Source organism: Macaca mulatta, chromosome 19, assembly GCF_049350105.2.
Source record: "Macaca mulatta isolate MMU2019108-1 chromosome 19, T2T-MMU8v2.0, whole genome shotgun sequence".
NCBI classification, from domain to species: domain Eukaryota; kingdom Metazoa; phylum Chordata; class Mammalia; order Primates; family Cercopithecidae; genus Macaca; species Macaca mulatta.
Window position 1 is genome coordinate 64,478,608 of NC_133424.1, and position 19,433 is coordinate 64,498,040.

The 19,433-nt window shown below is 44.0% G+C and overlaps 1 protein-coding gene and 1 long non-coding RNA gene across 20 annotated transcripts in view; one reads left to right on the top strand and one right to left on the bottom strand.

The window, feature by feature from the left end:
* Positions 1–1,440: 1,440 nt before the first annotated feature.
* Positions 1,441–3,897, bottom strand: LOC106994838 (uncharacterized). The gene is made up of 2 exons (XR_001441533.3): positions 3,215–3,897; positions 1,441–2,955 (listed from the first exon to the last, which is right to left on the bottom strand). It is a non-coding gene; the product is annotated as an uncharacterized LOC106994838 (long non-coding RNA).
* The window catches only part of ZNF480 (zinc finger protein 480), a 28,084-nt gene continuing 11,735 nt past the window's right edge, over positions 3,085–19,433 (top strand). For 2 of the 19 annotated variants that reach the window (XM_077981617.1, XM_077981616.1), the window contains exons 1-2: positions 3,085–4,561; positions 6,449–6,539. Coding sequence is in view for 15 of the 19 variants with exons in the window: in XM_077981607.1 (XP_077837733.1) it covers positions 6,468–6,539; positions 17,945–18,071 (199 nt within the window). In the remaining 4 variants the exon portion in view is untranslated. Of the gene's footprint in view, positions 4,562–4,930; positions 5,033–5,635; positions 5,755–6,448; positions 6,540–14,473; positions 14,592–15,086; positions 16,122–17,718; positions 18,320–19,433 lie in introns of those variants that run through there. The other 17 variants (XM_077981610.1, XM_077981607.1, XM_077981602.1 and 14 more) reach the window with 17 other exon arrangements.

The window sequence follows — 19,433 nt, forward strand, 5'->3', positions numbered from 1 at the left end:
TCGTGATCCGCCCGTCTCGGCCTCCCAAAGTGCTGGGATTACAGGCTTGAGCCACCGCGCCCGGCCTGTAATAATCCTTTTGAATACAATCTCTCCCAACTAAAGTATGAATTTGTGTTTTGAGAGACGTAAATATTTTCATTATGCCATCTGTGTTGAGATCTGTTCATTCTTTTGTATTTGTGTGTGGCATAGGCTATAAAATATACTCAACAGTTGAAAATAATTCCTACTTTAGTAAAATATTTTGAATCCTCAATGATTTGCATCTGTGTTATAATGATGTTACAGGGTAAGCATATGTTAAGATCTCTGACTGAGGAAATACCCATTTTTACTTATTAGAGAAAAAACTGTATCCATGTTGGTCTCTTGAAAATTTTATGCTAATTTTATATCCTAACAGGATCATATTTGGGTTTTGTTTTGTTTTGTTTTTCTTAGAAGGATAGATGGAGTCTCACACTGTCACCCAGGCTGGAGTGCAGTGACCTGATCTTGGGTTACTGCAACCTCCGCCTCCCGGGTTCCAGCGATTCTCCTGCCTCAGTCTCCCGAGTAGCTGGGATTACAGGCATGCACAACCACGCCCAGCTAATTTTTGCATGTTTAGTAGAGATGAGGCTTCACCATGTTGACCAGGCTGGTCTCGAATTCCTGACCTCAAGGGATCCACCGACTCAACCTCACAAAGTGCTAGGATTATATACCCTTGCCTGGCCAACAGGATCATATTTCAATTAATTAGCACTTCAAGATGAATGCAACCTTCCAATAATAGGGATGTGAGAGAAAAGCGTATTTATTAGTACATGTGAATTCACAAATATTGCCATAAAATTATTGCCAGTAGACACGAGGCTGTTTAAATTTTGATAATTTAGTTTTACTTTCTTCTACGTTCACATGAAAAAGAATAACTTGCTCACCAAATAATCTTGCATTATTGCAAAATTGTTCTTTGGTGAAAATCAATCCAGTAGTCTTCTGAAGACTCTCTACAGGCTTTGTTATTCCCACATGAGAGAATATTAAGAAAAGAAAACACCTAAAAAAGGATCACAATTGTTAAAAGTACATTTTCTAGTTACTTTCAGAATGCATATAAAGTGAATTTGAAATTACAGTATACTTAGAAATTATTGATGTAAGCATATTACAATGTCAACTAAGTTTATCTGAAAGGGATTTGAGGTTCATTCATCTCAAATTGGAATAGAATAACATACAATAACAAATGTAAATAAGAACTATGTAATTTACATCTATTTTTAAAAGTTTTTTTTTTTTTTTTTTTTTATCTCTCGCTCTGTCACCCAGGCTGGAGTGCAGTGGCAGGATCTTGGCTCACTGCAACCTCTGCCTCCGGGGTTCAAGCGATTCTCCTGCCTCCACCTCAAGTAGCTGGGATTACACGCATGCGCCACCACGCCCGGCTAATTTTTGTATTTTTAGTAGAGACAGGGTTTCACCATCATGGCCAGGCTGGTCTCGAACTCCTGACCTCAAGTGATCCACCTGCCTTGGCCTCCCAAAGTGCTGGGATTACAGGTGTGAGCCACCTCGCCCGGTCAGTTAACGCTTTTTTAAAAGCAACAATTGGTGACCTGAATTCTCACTGGCCTTAGCCCTCCATGCCCCAGGTGCTGTCACTCGGAAACTCTCTGGAGCTGAGCACAGGGTTACCTCTGTCCCTCCCATAAGAACAGGGAATAGAAAAGGAGAGGATTTCTATTCTGCTTTGTGAGCCATCAGCATGAAATTGCACATTCCACCCAGACAGGGCTTTGCAGTTCACGTATTCACTTGCCTGGTTTTTGAAGGGGGCCAGCCCCTCCACACCTGTGAGTATTTCTCCTCAGGTGGGATGAGAGACTGAGAAAAGAAATAAGACACAGAGACAAAGTATAAAGAAAGAACAGTGGGCCCAGGGGACCGGCGCTCAGCATACGGAGGACCTGCACTGGCGCCGGTACTGTACTGAGTTCCCTCAGTATTTATTGATCACTATTTTTACTATCTTAGTGAGGGGAGTGTAGCAGGGCAACAGGTGGGGAGAAGGTCAGCAGGGAAACATGTGAGCAAAGGAATCTGTATCATGAATAAGTTCAAGGAAAGGTGCTGTGCCCGGATGTGCACATAGGCTAGATTTATGTTTCTCTTTACCCAAACATCTCACTGTAGGCACAGATCCTTTATGGGTGTCGGGCTGGGGGATGTAAGGTCTCTCCTTTCCCATGAGGCCATATCTCAGGCTGTCTCCATGGGGGGAAACTTTGGACAATACCCAGGCTTTCTTGGGCAGAGGTCCCTGCGGCTTTCCGCAGTGCATTGTGTTCCTGGTTAATCGAGAATGGAGAATGGCGATGACTTTTACCAAGCACACTGCCTGCAAACATACTGTTAACAAGGCACATCCTGCATAGCCCTAAATCCATTAAACTTTGATTCATTACAGCACATGTTTCTGTGAGCACAGGGTTGGGGCTAAAGTTACAGGTTAACAGCATCTACAGGTTAGCAGAAAAACAGAAACAATTTTTCTTAGTACAGATCAAAATGGAGTTTCTCATATCTTCCTTTTCTACATAGACACAGTAACAATCTGATCTCTCTTTCTTTTCCCCACAGCTTTCACAGACAATCCCAGGGCTTTTTAATTAAATTGCTAAAATTAGTTTTTCATGTATGTATTTTACAGACTGAGTCTCTGTCGCCCAAGCTGGAGCGCAGTGGCCATTATAACTCAGTGTAAACTCGAACTCCTGGGCTCAAGCGATCCTCCTGCCTCAGTCTTCGGGGTAGCTGGTACAGGTGCCCCACCCCACAGCCGGCTTAAGGTTAACTTTAATAGCAGGAATTTTCCTGGATCTAATCATCAGCAGACTTTGCTCTGTCCCGGCAAGAGTACAGTGCGGAGACAGCTGAGTTGCTTCAGCCTCCTTGGCAGGTCTCCTGCAAAACCCGGAAAACAGGCGCTGGAAGCGAGGCGGAGGGAAGCGCAAGCCCCGCCCCACCCCGCCCCACCCCGCCCCGGCCAGGCCGCCCTGCTGCGACCTCTCCGCTGCGCGCGCAGTTTCCCACAAACCCGGAAGCGGATCGCGTGGAGTGAAGGTCACGCCGCGGCGCGTGAGTTTCCCTTTGTGTAAATTAAAATCTGAGCTTCCCAGCTCCCCCGCGCTTCTGTACCCGGGATCTGAGAGGCCACACAGACCTTGAAATCCTGGCACCGCTCCCTCTACCCCGACCAAATTCAGGCGTCTCTGTGAGAGTCCCGCGGTCGCTTCCCTGTGTGTTTAAATCGCTCCGCGGCGGGTCCTGTCCCCCGTCTTTCTGCCACAGGGCCATGTAGTCACCTCCTATCGAGGAGTTTTCCTGCTTCAAATTCTTCTGTGATGCCTACATCCGCCCCGCACCGCGTAAAGTCCTCCCCCGCTAGGTGGATTCCGGTCTATCAGGTCCCCCAAGCCTCGCCTTTGTTGACCCTGGAGCGCAGCGCTCCAATCGCAGTCCAGGAGAAGCCGCGTCTTCTGCCGAGTCCTGGGATTCTGCAGACGCCACCCCTCTCTTGATCCAGACCCTCCTTGATCCGGGGCCCCGCTACTTCCCAGGCCTCCTCTTCCCAGCCACCGCTTCTCCTGACCCTGGGTGTGGGGAGGTGACTTACTCTGTCTTTTGGCATCCAGTGTTCTTGCAGTCTAAATAACACCCCACTGAAAAGGTTCTTCTGCATGTGGGCATCTGATCCCAATTCCTTCCATGTGCATGTGTGCAGAAAGATCTGGAGAGCGAGGGAGAAGAAAGAGAAACATCTTGAAGGAGAAAGGAAGATTGAGGGAGAGCCCTAAGCAGATGGCAAAGTAGAAAGTGGATGGGGCATTTGCAGAGACAGCGAATGAAGCCGAGAAAGTAGCAGGGGGAGAAAAGCAACTGAAGAAATGCAGAGAAAAGTGCCATCTCCGGAGAGATGAAGGACTGCAAGATAGTGAGAGGGGCAGCAAAGTGGGAAGTTCCTCAGTTTGAGAGTGGGGGAGAGGAGGAGGGATTTGGAGCCAGGGCAGACAGAGCAGCGTAGTGCTGGGACAGCAAGAGGGGTCAGCTGGTGACAAGGAGAGCAGAGGGAGAACCACACCAGGGGGAGGGCTGGGATCTCCGGGTGCCAGAGAGTGGGGACAAGGGGTGCAACAGGAAAGAAGGGGTTTAACAGGGAGAGCAGAGGGGGAACAGAGACAGGGAAAGAGGCAGGACCGGGCACGGTGGCTCATGCCTGTAATCCCAGCAGTTTGGGAGGCCGAAGTGGGTGGATCACCTGAGGTCAGGAGTTTGAGACCAGCCTGGTCAACAGGATGAAACCCCGTCTCTAATAAAAATACAAAAATTAGCCGGGCATCGTGGCACGCGCCTGTAATCCTAGCTACTCAGGAGGCTGAGGCAGGACAATCGCTTGAACCCTGGAGGCGGAGGTTGCAGTGAGCTGAGATCGTGCCATTGAACTCCAGCCTGGGCGACATGAGCAAAACTCCGTCTCAGAAAACAACAACAACAGCAACAACAACAAAAAGTAAGAGGCAGAAATAGGTGGAGATTGGGATGATCAAAGATTGAGCAGAAAGTTTGGAAAAGGTGTGGAACAAGTTGCCAGAATGGAGCAGAACAGGTGGAAGAGAAGGAAGAGAAGGAATAAGGGGAGAAACATTAGGAGAAGAGAGAGGCTCAAAGTGAGCAGAATCTTAGGGGAAAAGTAAAGAGGGGGAAAAAAAGCTAGAGAAAGAAGGTGAGAATGATAGATGCGTACAGAATGAGGGAGGGAAACACAGTAGTGAGAATAGAGGGAACCCTGGGTGCAGATGAATGGTGAGTTGATTGGCTATTATGATGAAGTTGTGACATTGATTAATCTGATTATATGAAATGTGCTTTAAAAATACAGATGAAGATGAGATGTGCAAAACTCCTGTCTGTGAGGCTGGTGCATTTTATAATTCTTGGCATCAGATTTTAGCTTCCACTCACATTCCCTATTCAGGCACAGGTCAGTGACTTGAGTCATTCAGGTGTGGGTCACCCACTTTCCTTTTCCTGGGATGGGGTATGGTGTGGGCGAATGTATAAGATAGCAGGAAAACCAGTGTTCTTCCTACTCTTGCAATCAACACAATAATGAACACTTAACACAAAATGCTTCATATCTGATGAAAAAAATGTGTGGGGATTTCTTCCCACCAATAAGCAATTCGTCAGACACCGCCTGGGGGATCTGTAATTTCACTCAAGTTGACACTGTCTACATGGAGTTAGCATCAGATCCCACAGGTTGGGGGCTCAGTTCCACAAGCCTGCCCCTATTTCATGTGCTGGTTGTAAGTTCCAGGTTGGGACCTGAACTTCAACCAAACATCTAAAAATTGAGGATTCCCTTGACCCTTTGCTCAGATTTTATTAATTTGTTAGCCTGGTTCACAGAACTCAAGGAAGCATTTGTTTAGTTTTATCTGTTTGCTATGAAGAATATTGCAAAAGATACAGATGAATAGCCCGATGGAAGAATCCTCCTAGCAAATTAATCAAAAGAAGGGGCTTTGGGATACCCTGATTTTTTTTTTCTTTTTCTTTTTTTTTTTTTTTTTTGAGACAGAGTTTCACTCTTGTTGCCCAGGCTGGAGTGCAATGGTGTGATCCCAGCTCACCACAACCTCCACCTCCCAGTTTCAAGCATTTCTCTTGCTTCAGCCTGCCAAGAAGCTGGGATTATAGGTATGTGCCACCATGCCCAGCTAATTTTTGTATTTTTAGTAGAGATGAGGTTTCACCATGTTGGCCAGGGTGGTCTTGAACTCCTGACCTCAGGTGATCCACCTGCCTCAGCCTCCCAAACTGTTGGGATTACAGGCATGAGCCACCATGCCTGGCTGACACTGGCAGTTTAGATATGCCAATGAGAAGCTATCACATGCATCTTTTAAGTGGAATAAATAGAGTTCAGTACTGTTTGAAGTTCCAGGCATCCAATGGGGGACTTGGGACATGTCCCTCATGGATAAGCAGATTCCACTGTGTTCTGTATCTGGCGCTGAGCACCAAGGCTCTGTGTCCTCCATTTCTGAGTGATTACATGAGTCTGGGATCCATAGAGATGGGAGTGGGGCTGTGCTCTGCATGGGGTTTGGTCAGGGCTGGGTCTGGCCCTGAAGGGGAGCTTAGTCCAGGCCAGCTCCCCACTGCTGCAGCGTGCATGTGGGCATCCCTAGGAGAGGAGCAGATTCTGAAGAAAAGAGTAAAAAACTCACTTGTTGTTCTTTCTGTAGGAGTTTCTTGTCCCTGCATCAACTCTGGTGCAGCGGACAGCAGAGGACATTTTCCACAGAGTGAGGTCTAACCTGTGTGTGTGGTTGTGGCACAGGAAGAGGGTGTGATTCTAAGCCCTAAACAGCATATTTTTGACATTTAGGATTGACTTCTAAAGAGTCATGCTGTGTGATGAAAAAGCCCAGAAGAGAAGGAAGAGGAAAGCAAAGGAGTCAGGGACGGCTCTTCCTCAGGTGAGGTGATATTCTTGGTGGATTTTTCTGTCTCCTTTGTTTCAGAAACGTTGGGCCTTGGAGTTGGGAATCTTCTCTGAGTCTGACAGGTTTGCTTGCACTCATCTATGCCTTCCCTCAGTGCTGAGACCAGCTCGGTCAGGGGGACCCTAACCTGGCGGTAGAGGAATTAAAGACACAGACACAAGACAAAAGTAGGATCAGGGGCCAACAGCCTTTACAGCTGAGAGCTGCAAACAGAGTTTGACCCATGTAGTTATTGACAGCAAACCGTTGATAAGGATTGTTTCTATAGATTATAGATGAACTAAAAGCATTCCTTACAGTAAACAAAACATTCTTAATGAGGAGTAGAGAAACAGGCTCTGGCTAATTATCTGCAGCAAAAATGTGTTGTTAAGGCACAGGCCACTCATGCTATTGTTTGTGGCTTGAGCAGTTTTCCACTCCGGGCAGGCCAGGTGTTCCTTGCCCTGCTCCAATAATCCAACAACTTGTAGCAGTGTGCGTCATAGCCATCACAAGCATGTTTCATTGCTGCAAAAATCCTGTTTATGACCAGTTTCTTTAAAGCCTGTTTATGACAGGCTTAGGGCCTGTTGCTAGCATGTCCCCCTTTCTGTTTTTGCAAAGCGATAAAGGCTTTGTCATGGTGGGTTACTTCTCACAGGATTTGGGATCCAGATCTGCAAACTACACAAAGACAAACAACACAGATTAAAAGCACAATCATTGTTGAAATCAGAGCCTCCAAGTGTCTCGATCCGTTTTAATGGGTTAATAGCTGCTAATCTGTCTGCAGCTCCTTCAAGCTCTTTAGTTCCTGGAATTAGCATCAGATGTGCCTGAGAGACTTGAAGTACTTGTTCCTTCAGTTTTGCAATATCCAAAGATAAATTTCCAGTATGACCCTTTAAATGTCTCTTAACTCTTTCCTACTCTTGCTCTGTTTCATTATACAGATGAGGAGTAATGTAAGAATCAGAAGTATTCCAATCACATTGTAACCGCATTCTATATTCTAGACTAACTAACTACTCGATCTCCTAGCCACATTACAGTTTGTTGGAGATCACTGATTTGATTAGGTAGTTTTTGGTCTGTATTAGTTTGGGAATTCCACGGCAAAGTAGAATTTTTCTGCCGATTATTTACATAGTCTGCTGTTTGTACTGTGGAATGCAAAGTAACTCCAGCTACTGTGGCAGTAGCTGTGACAGCAATCAATCCCATGATGATTAAAATTAAAGTGGCAATGAAACGCCGAGAGCACCTCAAATTCTTTTTTCTTTTTGAGATGGAGTCTCGCTCTGTCACCCAGGCTGGAGTGTGATCTCGGCTCACTGCCATCCCTGCCTCCTGGGTTCATGCCATTCTCCTGCCTCAGCCTCCTGAGTAGCTGGGACTACAGGTGCCCACCACCACGCCCAGCTAATTTTTTGTATTTTTAGTAGAGATGGGGTTTCACCATGTTAGCCAGGATGGTCTTGATCTCCTGACCTCGTGATCAGCCTGCCTCGGCCTCTGAAAGTGCTGGGATTACAGGTGTGAGCCACCACGCCCGGCTGAATTCTTTTGAAGAATTTCAGTAATAATATGTACAGAAGGAGAGGCTTCCTAAGGACAGGAAAGCTTTATGGGTATCCATACTCCTTCTTGGGCTGTTACCACTAAAATAGAATGATCAATAGTATACAAGGAAGAATTCACACAAGAAAACAATCTACATTCTTGACAAGTCACATGATAGTTAGGGACATCAGGTTTTAAATCACCCACTACAAACAGGAAAGGAGGCCTTATTGTCAGTCTTGACATGGCTGCAACTGGGGGGTCCTCACGTTCCTCCCAAAAATCTCTTCCTCAGCATCTGGCTCATGATAAGGCTTCAGGTGTCTTGATGATATCCAAATCGGCTGCTGGTTTTGGCCTGGAGATACACAAGCATAACTTCTACCCCAAGTTATTATTTTACCTATTTCCCAACTTTTTGTTGTCGGATCTCTCCACCAAATCAGTTGTTGCACTTCCATCTTTGCAGCTGATTTCTGTAGATGCTGTTAGTTGCTGATAGCATCTGGACTTTAGGCAGGCTCAAAAAATTTAAAGTCAATAATGCTAGATTCAATTGCATATTTTGGGTTCCATAATCACTGTTCCCCCCTTTCTGTTTTTGTAATTGCTATTTTAGGGGGAGATTCATTCTTTCCACAATGGATTGTCCTTGTGAATTATATGGGATGCCAGTAATGTGTTTAATATGCTATAGAGAGAAAAATCTAGCTGGAGCTTCACTAGTACAGCCTGGGGCATCATCTGTTTTAACAGAAGCTGGAATGCCTATCACTGCAAAGCATTGCAGAAAATGCCATTTAACACAGACAGAAGATTCCCTTGTTTGACAGGTAGCCTAAACAAAGTGAGAAACGGTATCTACACATGCATGCACATAAGCCAATTTACCAAAAGAAGGAACATAAATGACATCCATTTGCCAAAGACAATTAGGTTCCAATCCTCGAGGATTAACTTCTCCTGTAAAAGATGAGGAATGCACCATTTGGCAAGTTGGGCATTGCTGGATAATAGCTTTAGCTTCTTCCCAGGTAATGCTGTATCTGCATTTGAGACCAGAGGCATTAACATGGGTTAAATTGTGAAAGTGTCTAGAATTAGATACTGCAGTAGCAACTAGGCGATCAACCATTTGATTCCCTACAGTTAAAAGTCCTATAAAGTGTGTGTGAGTTCCAATATGAGTAACGTAAAAGGGTGCATTCTATTCCTAACTGGTTTGTAATTGGGTAAATAAAGTCATTAGTTGTTAATCTGTATGAAATCGTAACTGAGCGTTTTTAATTAATTGTGTGGAATGGACTACATATGAAGAATTAGAAATTACATTGACAGGCAGCTTAAAAGCAGTCAGTAGCTTAATTACAGCTACAAGCTCCTTTTTGAGCTGAAGTATAGGGCGTCTGGAAAATTTTAGTTTTTGATGCAGAATAAAAAGATTTACTATTACTAGACCCATCTGTAAAAACATTTTCAGCACTTTTAATTTGTTTAAATTTAGTTATTCTAGGGAGAATCTAGTTAATTTTAAAAATTGAAATAATTTTGTTTTTGGAAAGTGATTATTAAGAACACCCACGAAATCAGCTAACTGGGTTTGCGAAGTAAGATTATTTATAAAGGCTTGTTGTATTTGTGCCTTCGTAAAAGGATCATATCCATGCAATTTCGCAATTCCATGCAATTTAGCAATTCAAGTTCTCCTATTGCCTATCAGAGTAGCAATTTGATCCAAATAAGGACTTAGCATCCACGAATTAGTATGGGGAAGAAAGAGCCATTCTACCAAGTCCTGCTCTTGGACAATAACACCAGTAGGTGAATGCTGAGTTGGAAAAATCAGTAAGTCTAAAGTCTTTTCTGGATCTACTCTATTTATTTGAGCTTTATATACTTGTTTTTCAATCAGTTGTAACTCTGCCTCAGCCTCCTTTGTTAATTGCCAAGGGCTAGTGAGACTAGGATCTCCTTTAAGGATAGAAAATAGATTACTCATTGCATAAGTAGGAATGCCTAGAGCAGGTCGTATCTAATTAATGTCCCCTAGTAATTTTTGAAAGTCATTCAGTGTTTTCAATTGATCCTTACATATGATTATTTTCTGTGGCAGTACTGTAGTGTCATTTACTAAGTAGTGTCATTTACTATTGTAGTGTCATTTACTCCCCAAGTCGGAGTAAGGAGTACTTGTCCTGAATTTCGTCAGGAGCTATAATTAAACTGGCACGAGAAATCAAATTTTGTAAGTGATTGTAACATTGGAGTAATATTTCCTGAGTGGGGGCAGCACAAAGAATATCGTCCCATTGTTTTCCTTTTTTGCATTTTGGACATATTCCAGGCTTAGCAGTTATCTTTTTCCCCCCAAACTGGTGGCCTGACTTGGTGATTTTTTCTACAGTCTTTTTTAGTATGACCATGTTTCCCACATTAAAACAAGCTCCAGGAAATGGAGTATTTCCTTTACCCACTTTCATTCCTGCCATTGCCTGGGCTAGCAGAGTAGCCTATGCAGATTACCTCCGATACCATCACAAGGTTTAACATAGTCAACCAAATGTGCTTTTCCCCTAATAAGTCGCAGAGTGACTTGGCACTCAGGATTGGCATTGTCGAAAGCTAATAACTGCAATACTATGTCCTCAGCAGCTGAATCTGCGATCACCTTTTTAAGAGACTCCTGTAATTTACTTATAAAATCTGTATACAGTTCTTTCAGTCCCTGCTTTACAGCACTTGAGGGGTATTGTTCCCACCTGAGGTGATTTTTTCCCCAAGCTCTAATGCACAGTCCTCTAAGCTGCTCTATGGCATCATCCTGCATAAGCCTCATCTGCCCACCAAGTTTTAAATTGTAAGAACTGAGCAGGAGTTAGACAAGCTCAAGTAAGTGCATCCCAATCAGTAGGAATCATTTGAATGGAGACAGCAACATTCTTTAACAATCCCATTACAAAAGGAGAACCTGGTGCATATTGATTAATAGCTTGTTTAAATTGTTTAAGTATTTTAAAAGGAAGAGGCTCAAATGTAGCCATAATATTCCCCTGTTGATCAGGTGGGTGTATTCTAACAGGGAACTGCCAAGCATCCATATCACCCTCTCGTCTAGCTTCCTGGATTCCTGCCTGAATAGAACCGAGAGCAGTCCCTTGAGGTGCTCCTTGAACAGTCACTGGGGCAACTACTTTTCACCCAGTGTCCTCTGGAAAAGAAAGATCTGGAGGGTCAGGCCACTCTTTTTCTTCAAAATGATGAGGGGATGTAGACGGGTACGGACAAACCTCTCCCTCCTTTGCTGCTTTAGCTGGTAAGGAAACCTGCTCTGTCACTTCTTCTGTTACTTCGTTACATGCTCCTTCTTCCTCTGATTCCTCCTCCTCGTCATCTGTGTGGAAAGGCTCCAAGGTGGAACGAACCAGAGCCCACACTGACCAGACAGTTATAGGAATATCCTCAGTACCATTGTTATATGCCTTCTTTGGTGTGCTGCCTACCTTTTCCCAGACCTCTACATTCATAGTTCCTCGGTCCGGAAACCAGGGGCAATATTTCTTTACCACACCTAAAAACCTGCATGAGTCAGCTAGTGCTAACCTTTATTCCTCCTTTTCTTAGGAGCTGCCAAAGCAGGCTCAAATAAGCCTCATGTCTGCTTGACCCTTTTCCCATTGTTACCCTGATGCTTCTGAGCTCCTCTTTTACCATGGGGATTGCTTAAGAGTACTCGGGTGTCCTCCAGCATAGTTCCACGTTCTCCAGCTCTGGCGACCCTTTGATTTGGGTTCGAGTCCCACATTGGGCGCCACTTGCAGGGACCAGCTCGGTCGTGGGGACCCTAACCTAGCGGAACTAGAGGAATTAAAGACATAGACATAAGAATAGAGTGTAAAGTAGAATCGGGGCCAACAGCCTTCAGAGCTGAGAGCTGTGAACAGAGTTTGACCCACATATTTATTGACAGCTAGCCATTGATAAGCATTGTTTCTATAGATTCTAGGGTAACTAAAAGCATTCCTTATGGGAAACAAAACATTCTTAGCAAGGAGTAGAGAAACGGGCTCTGGCTAATTATCTGCAGCAAAAACATGTTGTTAAGGCCCAGGCCACTCATGCTATTGTTTGTCGTTTGAGCAGTTTTCCACTCCGGGCAGGCCAGGTATTCCTTGCCTTGCTCCAGTAAACCAACAACTTGTAGCAGTGTGCGTCATAGCCATCACGAGCATGTTTCATTGCTGCAGAAATCCTGTTTATGGCCAGTTTCTTTAAAGCCTGTTTATGACAAGCTTAGGGCCTGTTGTCAGCACCTCAGTCCCTCTTATCTCACTTAGATTCCATCTCCCATTACCCAGTGACATGAACTGGGGATGAGGCTCCACCGGGCATGGTTCTGGGAAGGGCTTATTCCCTAACATGGATGGAGATGGGGTGTGGGCCCCGTGGCATTAGAGCTGTTGGACAGTAGGGATTGTTCAGGGGCCACATCTGAGTGCACCATCACCTCTCTGTAGACCAGAAACTGCACATAGAAGTCATGTATTATTGTGCACAAGCACCTAGTAAATTGTAGGAAAAGAGTACAGGAAGGAGAAACCTTTTCTGCCTGATTTTTTTTTGTTTGTTTTGTTTTTTGAGACTGAGTCTCTGTCATCCAGGCTGGAATGCAGTGGTGCGATCTCAGCTCACTACAACTTCTGTCTCCCTGGTTCAAGTAATTCTTGTGCCTCAGTGTCCCGAGTAGCTGGGATGCCAGGTGCCCACCACCACACCTGGCTAATTTTTGTATTTTTAGTAGAAATGGGGTTTCAACATACTGGCCAGGCTGGTCCTGAACTCCCGACCTCAGTTGATCCACCTGCCTCACCTTCCCAAAGTGCTGGGATTATAGGTGTGAGCCACCATGCCCAGCCTTCCTGCCTGATTTTTACTACATTTGAAGCTAAATGCCTTTCCCAGTTTTTTACATCTAGCTTGGTTCAGGGAGAACGTTCTCTCATCATCCTCAGCATGTACCTCTCCCAGAGACTGATTTTCCTTCAGGGGGTCTCCTGCACCAGCTATGTTAGGCAAAGAATATGGTAATTTTGCTCAGAGATTGGAGCAGATTTTTTTTTTTTTTTAAATTAGAGAGGAGGAAATAATATTCTTGTCCACCAATTATTATCATTTTTTTCAACATCAAGTTATATATACATTTGTCTTACAGGAAAACTCCAAATGTACAGGTTAGGCCATCAAATACAAAGCATTCCCTGTCCTAAATGTCTAAGTGACATGTAAATAGTTGTTATGGGAGGGAGTCTTCAACCCTCCCTCAGTCTCACTGGGGACCCACTGCTGTCAGCTCTGTCAGGAGTGAGAGCAAGTCCTGTAGAATTATATTTATACAACATTATGGTGTTTTACGTAAAATTCTCGGTGATTGTTTTATGATACTTTATTCTGTAAGTTGTGAAAATTTGCTCCTTTACACCCTCATGTGAACGTTGTCTGAATTAAAAATCATTCACCTCTCTGTTTTTAGTGTCTGACTTGGTTCAGGGAGGATGCACTCTGGACAGCCCAGCTGGAGACTCTGGAGGTCCCGCGCCTTATCTGGGATGCGTCCTCTCTGGGCTTTGCTTGTTACCTCCTCACTGAAGGGGATGACCAGGTTCTGCTCAGGAGTTCCCCTTTCTGCACCTGCTCTGCAGCCTGTGTGGGGCAATAGGAAGCTGGGGTCTGCACCGCCACCTAGTGTCTGCCTGCATTACTGCTGGCTCTGGTTTATGCTGGTGCCTTTGTTCTCAGTGGCTTCCTGACGTGGGGCCCTGTTACTTCAAAGCTTACTCAGTCCCTTGAAAAGTCAGAAGGTTGGAAAGACATTCCCATTGTTTTCCTCTCTCAGGAGAAATCTAGAGTTCGTAGTATCCTCTGGATGATGGCATGTCATGCCTGGGCAGGGGTTCTGGTGAGCGTGTGTCACATATTTTCACAATCAGCTCCCAGTAGCTTGACTTGGTACTGGTGCACCTCTCAGTGCAGCCTCCTGAGTGTCTTCTAGATTTCTCACAAAGGCAATTGGCCCACATATTCTTGTTTAAGTTGTGTCTACATGGATTAAAAATGGTCTAGGGCTTCCTGTTCCTCTGTCTTGCTGACATTACTCTTTTAGTAGAGTTGCAGATTTCTTACACAGGTCTGGAATGCCTTCTAGTTAGGGGCCATGTATATTTCCTAAGGGAGATGTCAGATGTATCTTTACTGTATGTGTCATTTTATAAATATTGCTGCTAAAGAAGGAAACTTTTTTCAATATAATATATTTTTTTAAAATTTATTTTCTTCTTTTAACTCTTTTTTCTTTCTTTTTGAGACAGAGTCTTGCTGTGTCACCCAGACTGGAGTGCCATGGCAAGATGTCAGCTCACTGCAACTTCTGACTTCTGGGTTCAAGCAATTCTCATGCCTCAGCCTCACGAGTAGCTGAGATTACAGGTGCCTACCACCACGCCTAGCTAATTGTTTATATTTTTAGTAGAGATGGGGTTTCACCATGTTGGCCAGGCTGGTCTCGAACTCCTGACCTCAAGTGATCCACCTGCGTCAGCCTCCCAAAATGCTGGGATTACAGGCGTGAGCCACTGCACCAGGCTAATATATTCTTATTAGTTAATATGCTAAAATGACATTCTTTGTCTTGGTTACAATAATTTTATTAATTATATATATTTTTAAATACAGCTTTTTCCTGCCCCCAGCCCCACTAATTTTTTCTTTTTTTAACCTCTCCTTCTGGTCCCTGCTCAGGCATCCTGTGCAGTGGTGATTGGCTGTAGCACAGACCAGCCCCCTTTTCCCTGCCTTAAAGTCGAGCAAATGTCTGCCATGTTTACTGCTGATTATCGTGTTTCATGAGATGTTCTTGCTTAATGATATTGTTGTTTTTGTTTTCGAATTTTATTTTTGGCCTTGTTTTTAATTATCTAGTAATTTCTTTTTTTTTTTTTTTTTTTTTTTTTTTTGAGGCGGAGTCTCGCTCTGTCGCCCAGGCTGGAGTGCAGTGGCGCGATCTCGGCTCACTGCAAGCTCCGCCCCCCGGGTTCCCGCCATTCTCCTGCCTCAGCCTCCCGAGTAGCTGGGACTACAGGCGCCGCCACCACGCCCGGCTAATTTTTTTGTATTTTTAGTGGAGACGGGGTTTCATTGTGTTAGCCAGGATGGTCTCGATCTCCTGACCTCGTGATCCGCCTGTCTCGGCCTCCCAAAGTGCTGGGATTACAGGCTTGAGCCACCGCGCCCGGCCTTATCTAGTAATTTCTTAAGATGTATACTGCTGAGATATTTTCTTTGACTTATTTTGTTAAATTATTATATAATAATAAATTTTCTATCCTGCATTAATGTTTTATTTTATTAATGGAATATATTGATAAGCCCCATTGGGCTTTTATAAATACCTAAACACGTAAATTTTATGGACATAATTATTATATTTATGTAAGTCGGAGTCAATCACATGTGTGTAGAATCCCAGCTTCTTGGAAAGCTGAGGCAGGAGGATCCCTTGAACGCAGGAGTTTGAGACCACCCTAGGCAACGTACTGAAACCCCATCTCAATTTTTTGAAGTATTATATATAATCATATTTTTTATATAAATAGAGATGGGATCTTTCTGTGTTGCCCAGGCTGTTCTCAAACCCCTGTCCTCAAGCAGGCCTCCCACCTTGGCCTCCCAAAGTCCTGGGATTACAGGTAGAGCTACCATGCCCAGCCTGCATTTATATTTTTGAATCTGGGTATTTAATAGAGATTGGAGTTCAACTTTCTGTGTTTTTTTATCGTCTATAATTTTTTAATGGCTTAATATACAACCATGTTTATAAACTAAATTGAGTACAGCTTTTACATTTTTGTTGCAAACATGCTGAAATGTACATAGCAAAAATAACAATGACAGGTGGGTGCAGTGGTACAAATCTTTAGTTCCATATACTTGGGAGGCTGAGGAGGGAGAAACATTTGAGCCCTAGGAGTTCAAGGCTGTAGTACACTGTGAATAAGCCACCACCATGCAGCCTGGACAACATAATGAGACCCTGTCTCTAAGAATTAAAAAACAAAAGTGATGACAAATGTCATCTAAAAAATAGATTATTGACAGACAACTCCTATTTCAGTTAATGTGTATAAGTGTATATGTGTGCTAGTGTATATGGGTCTAAATGTACATATTTATGTGTGTACATGTGACATGTGTCCATGACTGCACAGATGAGCAAGCCTATGGTTTTATTAAGACACATCATCATTTTTATGTATTTTATTTTTTTAACAGTTGAAATTACATTTCAAATATTTTCCATGACCTCAGATATTATCCTACATCATCATGTTAATGAGTTGATAGCTGTGAATAGTAGCATATTATGGGATACATGTGTGTACTCATATATAATGACCTTTTATGAAGGTCCATGATTTTATCCCTAAACTTGTTTTAACTTTTTTCTTAGGTAATTGTCAATTTACTTTTGATGCTGATCTGTTCATTGTTCGATTTCTTTGGTTTGGTTCTAATGCCCGGACACCTGGGAGGCAGTGCTTACTCTGCTGTTTTTAGTCCTTACACCTGGGGCGAGTTTCTTAGAGTATCTGTGACACAGTTGTCTTCTCAGTAAGACAGGGACAGGTGTTTCTTTCCTGGGCTTTAGTTGTTATAGCAGTTAGTACATGTAAAGCATTTAGAGTAGTGCGTGTCTCATGGGAAGCGTTCAAAAGCTTTAGTCATTGCTATTGTTATTATCACAGTTTTATACTTCTTTTTTTTTTTTTTTTTTTGAGTCAGAGTCTCACTCTGTAGCCTAGGCTGGAGTGCAAGTGGCGTTGATGTTGGCTCATTGCAACTTCCGCCTCCTGGGTTCAAGCGATTCTCTTGCCTCAGCCTCCTGAGTAACTGGGGTTACAGGCACCCACCAGTACACCCAGCTGATTTTTGTATTTTTAGTAGAGACGGGGTTTCACCACGTTGGCCAGGATGGTCTCGAACTCCTGACCTCAGGTGATCTGCTGCCGTGGCCTCCCAAAGTACTGGGATTACAAGCATTAGCCACCATGCTTATAATTCTTTTTTTTTTTTTTTTTTTTTTGAAGCCACTGTGGACATCGTCCTCTCCGAAGACACCACTTGTATAGTAGTGGTGGTGTTATTGGTAGATATTCAGATCAGGTAGATACTGAATATCACTTGGAGTGTAAAAAATAATATCTAATCCTTCTATAGAGATTACCATGGGTTACTTTTTTATTTGTATTTCTTGTATGTCCACAAAATGAAAAATCTATATTGATTTTTAAAATATAACTTATTTTGGAAAAGCATAATAAAACACAACTCACAGGCTGGGATGGTGGCTCACACCTGTAATCCCAGCACTTAGGGAGGCCGAGATGTTTGGACCACTTGAGATCAGGAGTTCAAGACCAGCCTGGCCAACACAGTGAAATTCTGTCTCTTCTGAAAATACAAAAATTAGCTGGTGTGATCGTGTGCACCTGTAGTCCCAGCTACTTGGGAGACTGAGGCACAAGAGTTGATTGAACCCAGGAAATGGAGGTTGCAGTGAGCCGAGATCACACTACTACACTCCAGCCTGAGCAACAGAGCAAGACTGTCTCAAAAAGAAAAAAAAAAACATTTACAGACACATAACTACATCACAAATACCTTAATTAGATTCGTCAGAACATTCTCTTCAATCGAGTTAATCTTTATAACTCCCTTCTCATTTTGAGTGAAGATAAATACCCTTTACATATCCTGTTGGTGAAATGTGTTTTTCATTTTAGGGACATTTGACATTCAGGGATGTGGCCATAGAATTTTCTCAGGCGGAGTGGAAATGCCTGGACCCTGCACAGAGGGCTTTATACAAGGATGTGATGTTGGAGAACTACAGGAACCTGGTATCCCTGGGTGAGGATTGTGCCCCTGCAGAAGCCGGGATCTGCCCTTGGTTATTTCAGCATTTTCCCTTGTGTGCCTCCTGGGAGCGCCTGCATTGTTTGACTGACATTAAGCAGGAGAATCACTTGAACCTGGGAGGCAGAGGTTGCGGTGAGCCAAGATCACGTCATAGCCAGCCAGGGCAACAAGAGCGAAACTCTGTCCTCCCCCCAAAAAACAAAAAACAAAAAAAACAAAAAAAAACCTTATTGACTCGGGCTGGGACCAATGGCTCACACCTGTAATCCCAGCACTTTGGGAGGCTAAGGCAGGAGGATCACCTGAGGTCGGGAGTTCAAGACAAGCCTGACCAACATGGAGAAACCTCATCTCTACTAAAAAGGCAAAACTAGCTGGGCATGGTGGTGTGTGCCTGTAATCTCAGCTACTTGGGCGGCTGAGGCAGGAGAATTGCTTGAATCTGGGAGGTGGAGGTTGCGGTGAGCTGAGATCAAGCCATTGCACTCCAGCCTGGGCAACAAGAGTGATCTTTGCTTTCTCCCTTTTCTCTTGTCTTATAAACTAGGGAAAAGGGATGTGGCAGAGAAGCTGGGAAGGACAACAGGAAAAGTGGTGGTCTCATTCCAATCCTAGCACTTTGGGAGGCTGAGATGGGAGGATCTCTTGAGGCTAAATGTTCAAGACTAGCCTGGGCAACAGAGCGAGTCCCAGTCTCTCTTAAAAATTACACACACAGCTGGGCACAGTGGCTCACACCTGTAATCCCGGCACTTTGCGAGGCCAAGTCGAGCAGATCACCTGAGGTTGGGAGTTCAAGACCAGCCTGACCAACATGGAGAAATCCTGTGTCTTCTAAAAATACAAAATTAGCTGGGCTTTGTGGCACATGCCTGTAATCCCAGTTACTCGGGAGGCTGAGGCAGGAGAATTGCTTGAACCTGGGAGTTGGAGGTTGTGGTGAGCTGAGATCGCACCATTGCACTCCAGCCTGGGCAACAAGAGCAAAACTCCGTCTCATAAAAAAAAAAAAAAAGAAAAGAAAAAAAAAATCTAAAAGTCTTGTTGACTCAGAAATGAAAAGCTCCATAGTGTTTTCTGGAGTTGAAATGTCGATTTTCTTCAGAGGTTCTGTCCCCTTCATTATACATCATTGGGTGATACCAGGGCTGAACTATGCATAAAACCTTTTTTGTTGGTTTTTGAGATTGAGTCTTGCTGTCACCCAGGCTGGAGGGCACTGATATGATCTTGGCTCACTGCAGCCTCCACCTCCCAGGCTTAAGCAATTCGCCTTAGCCTCCCTAGTAACTAGGATTACAGGCGCCTGCCACCACACCCGGCTAATTTTTGTATTTTTCATTTTTACAGTGT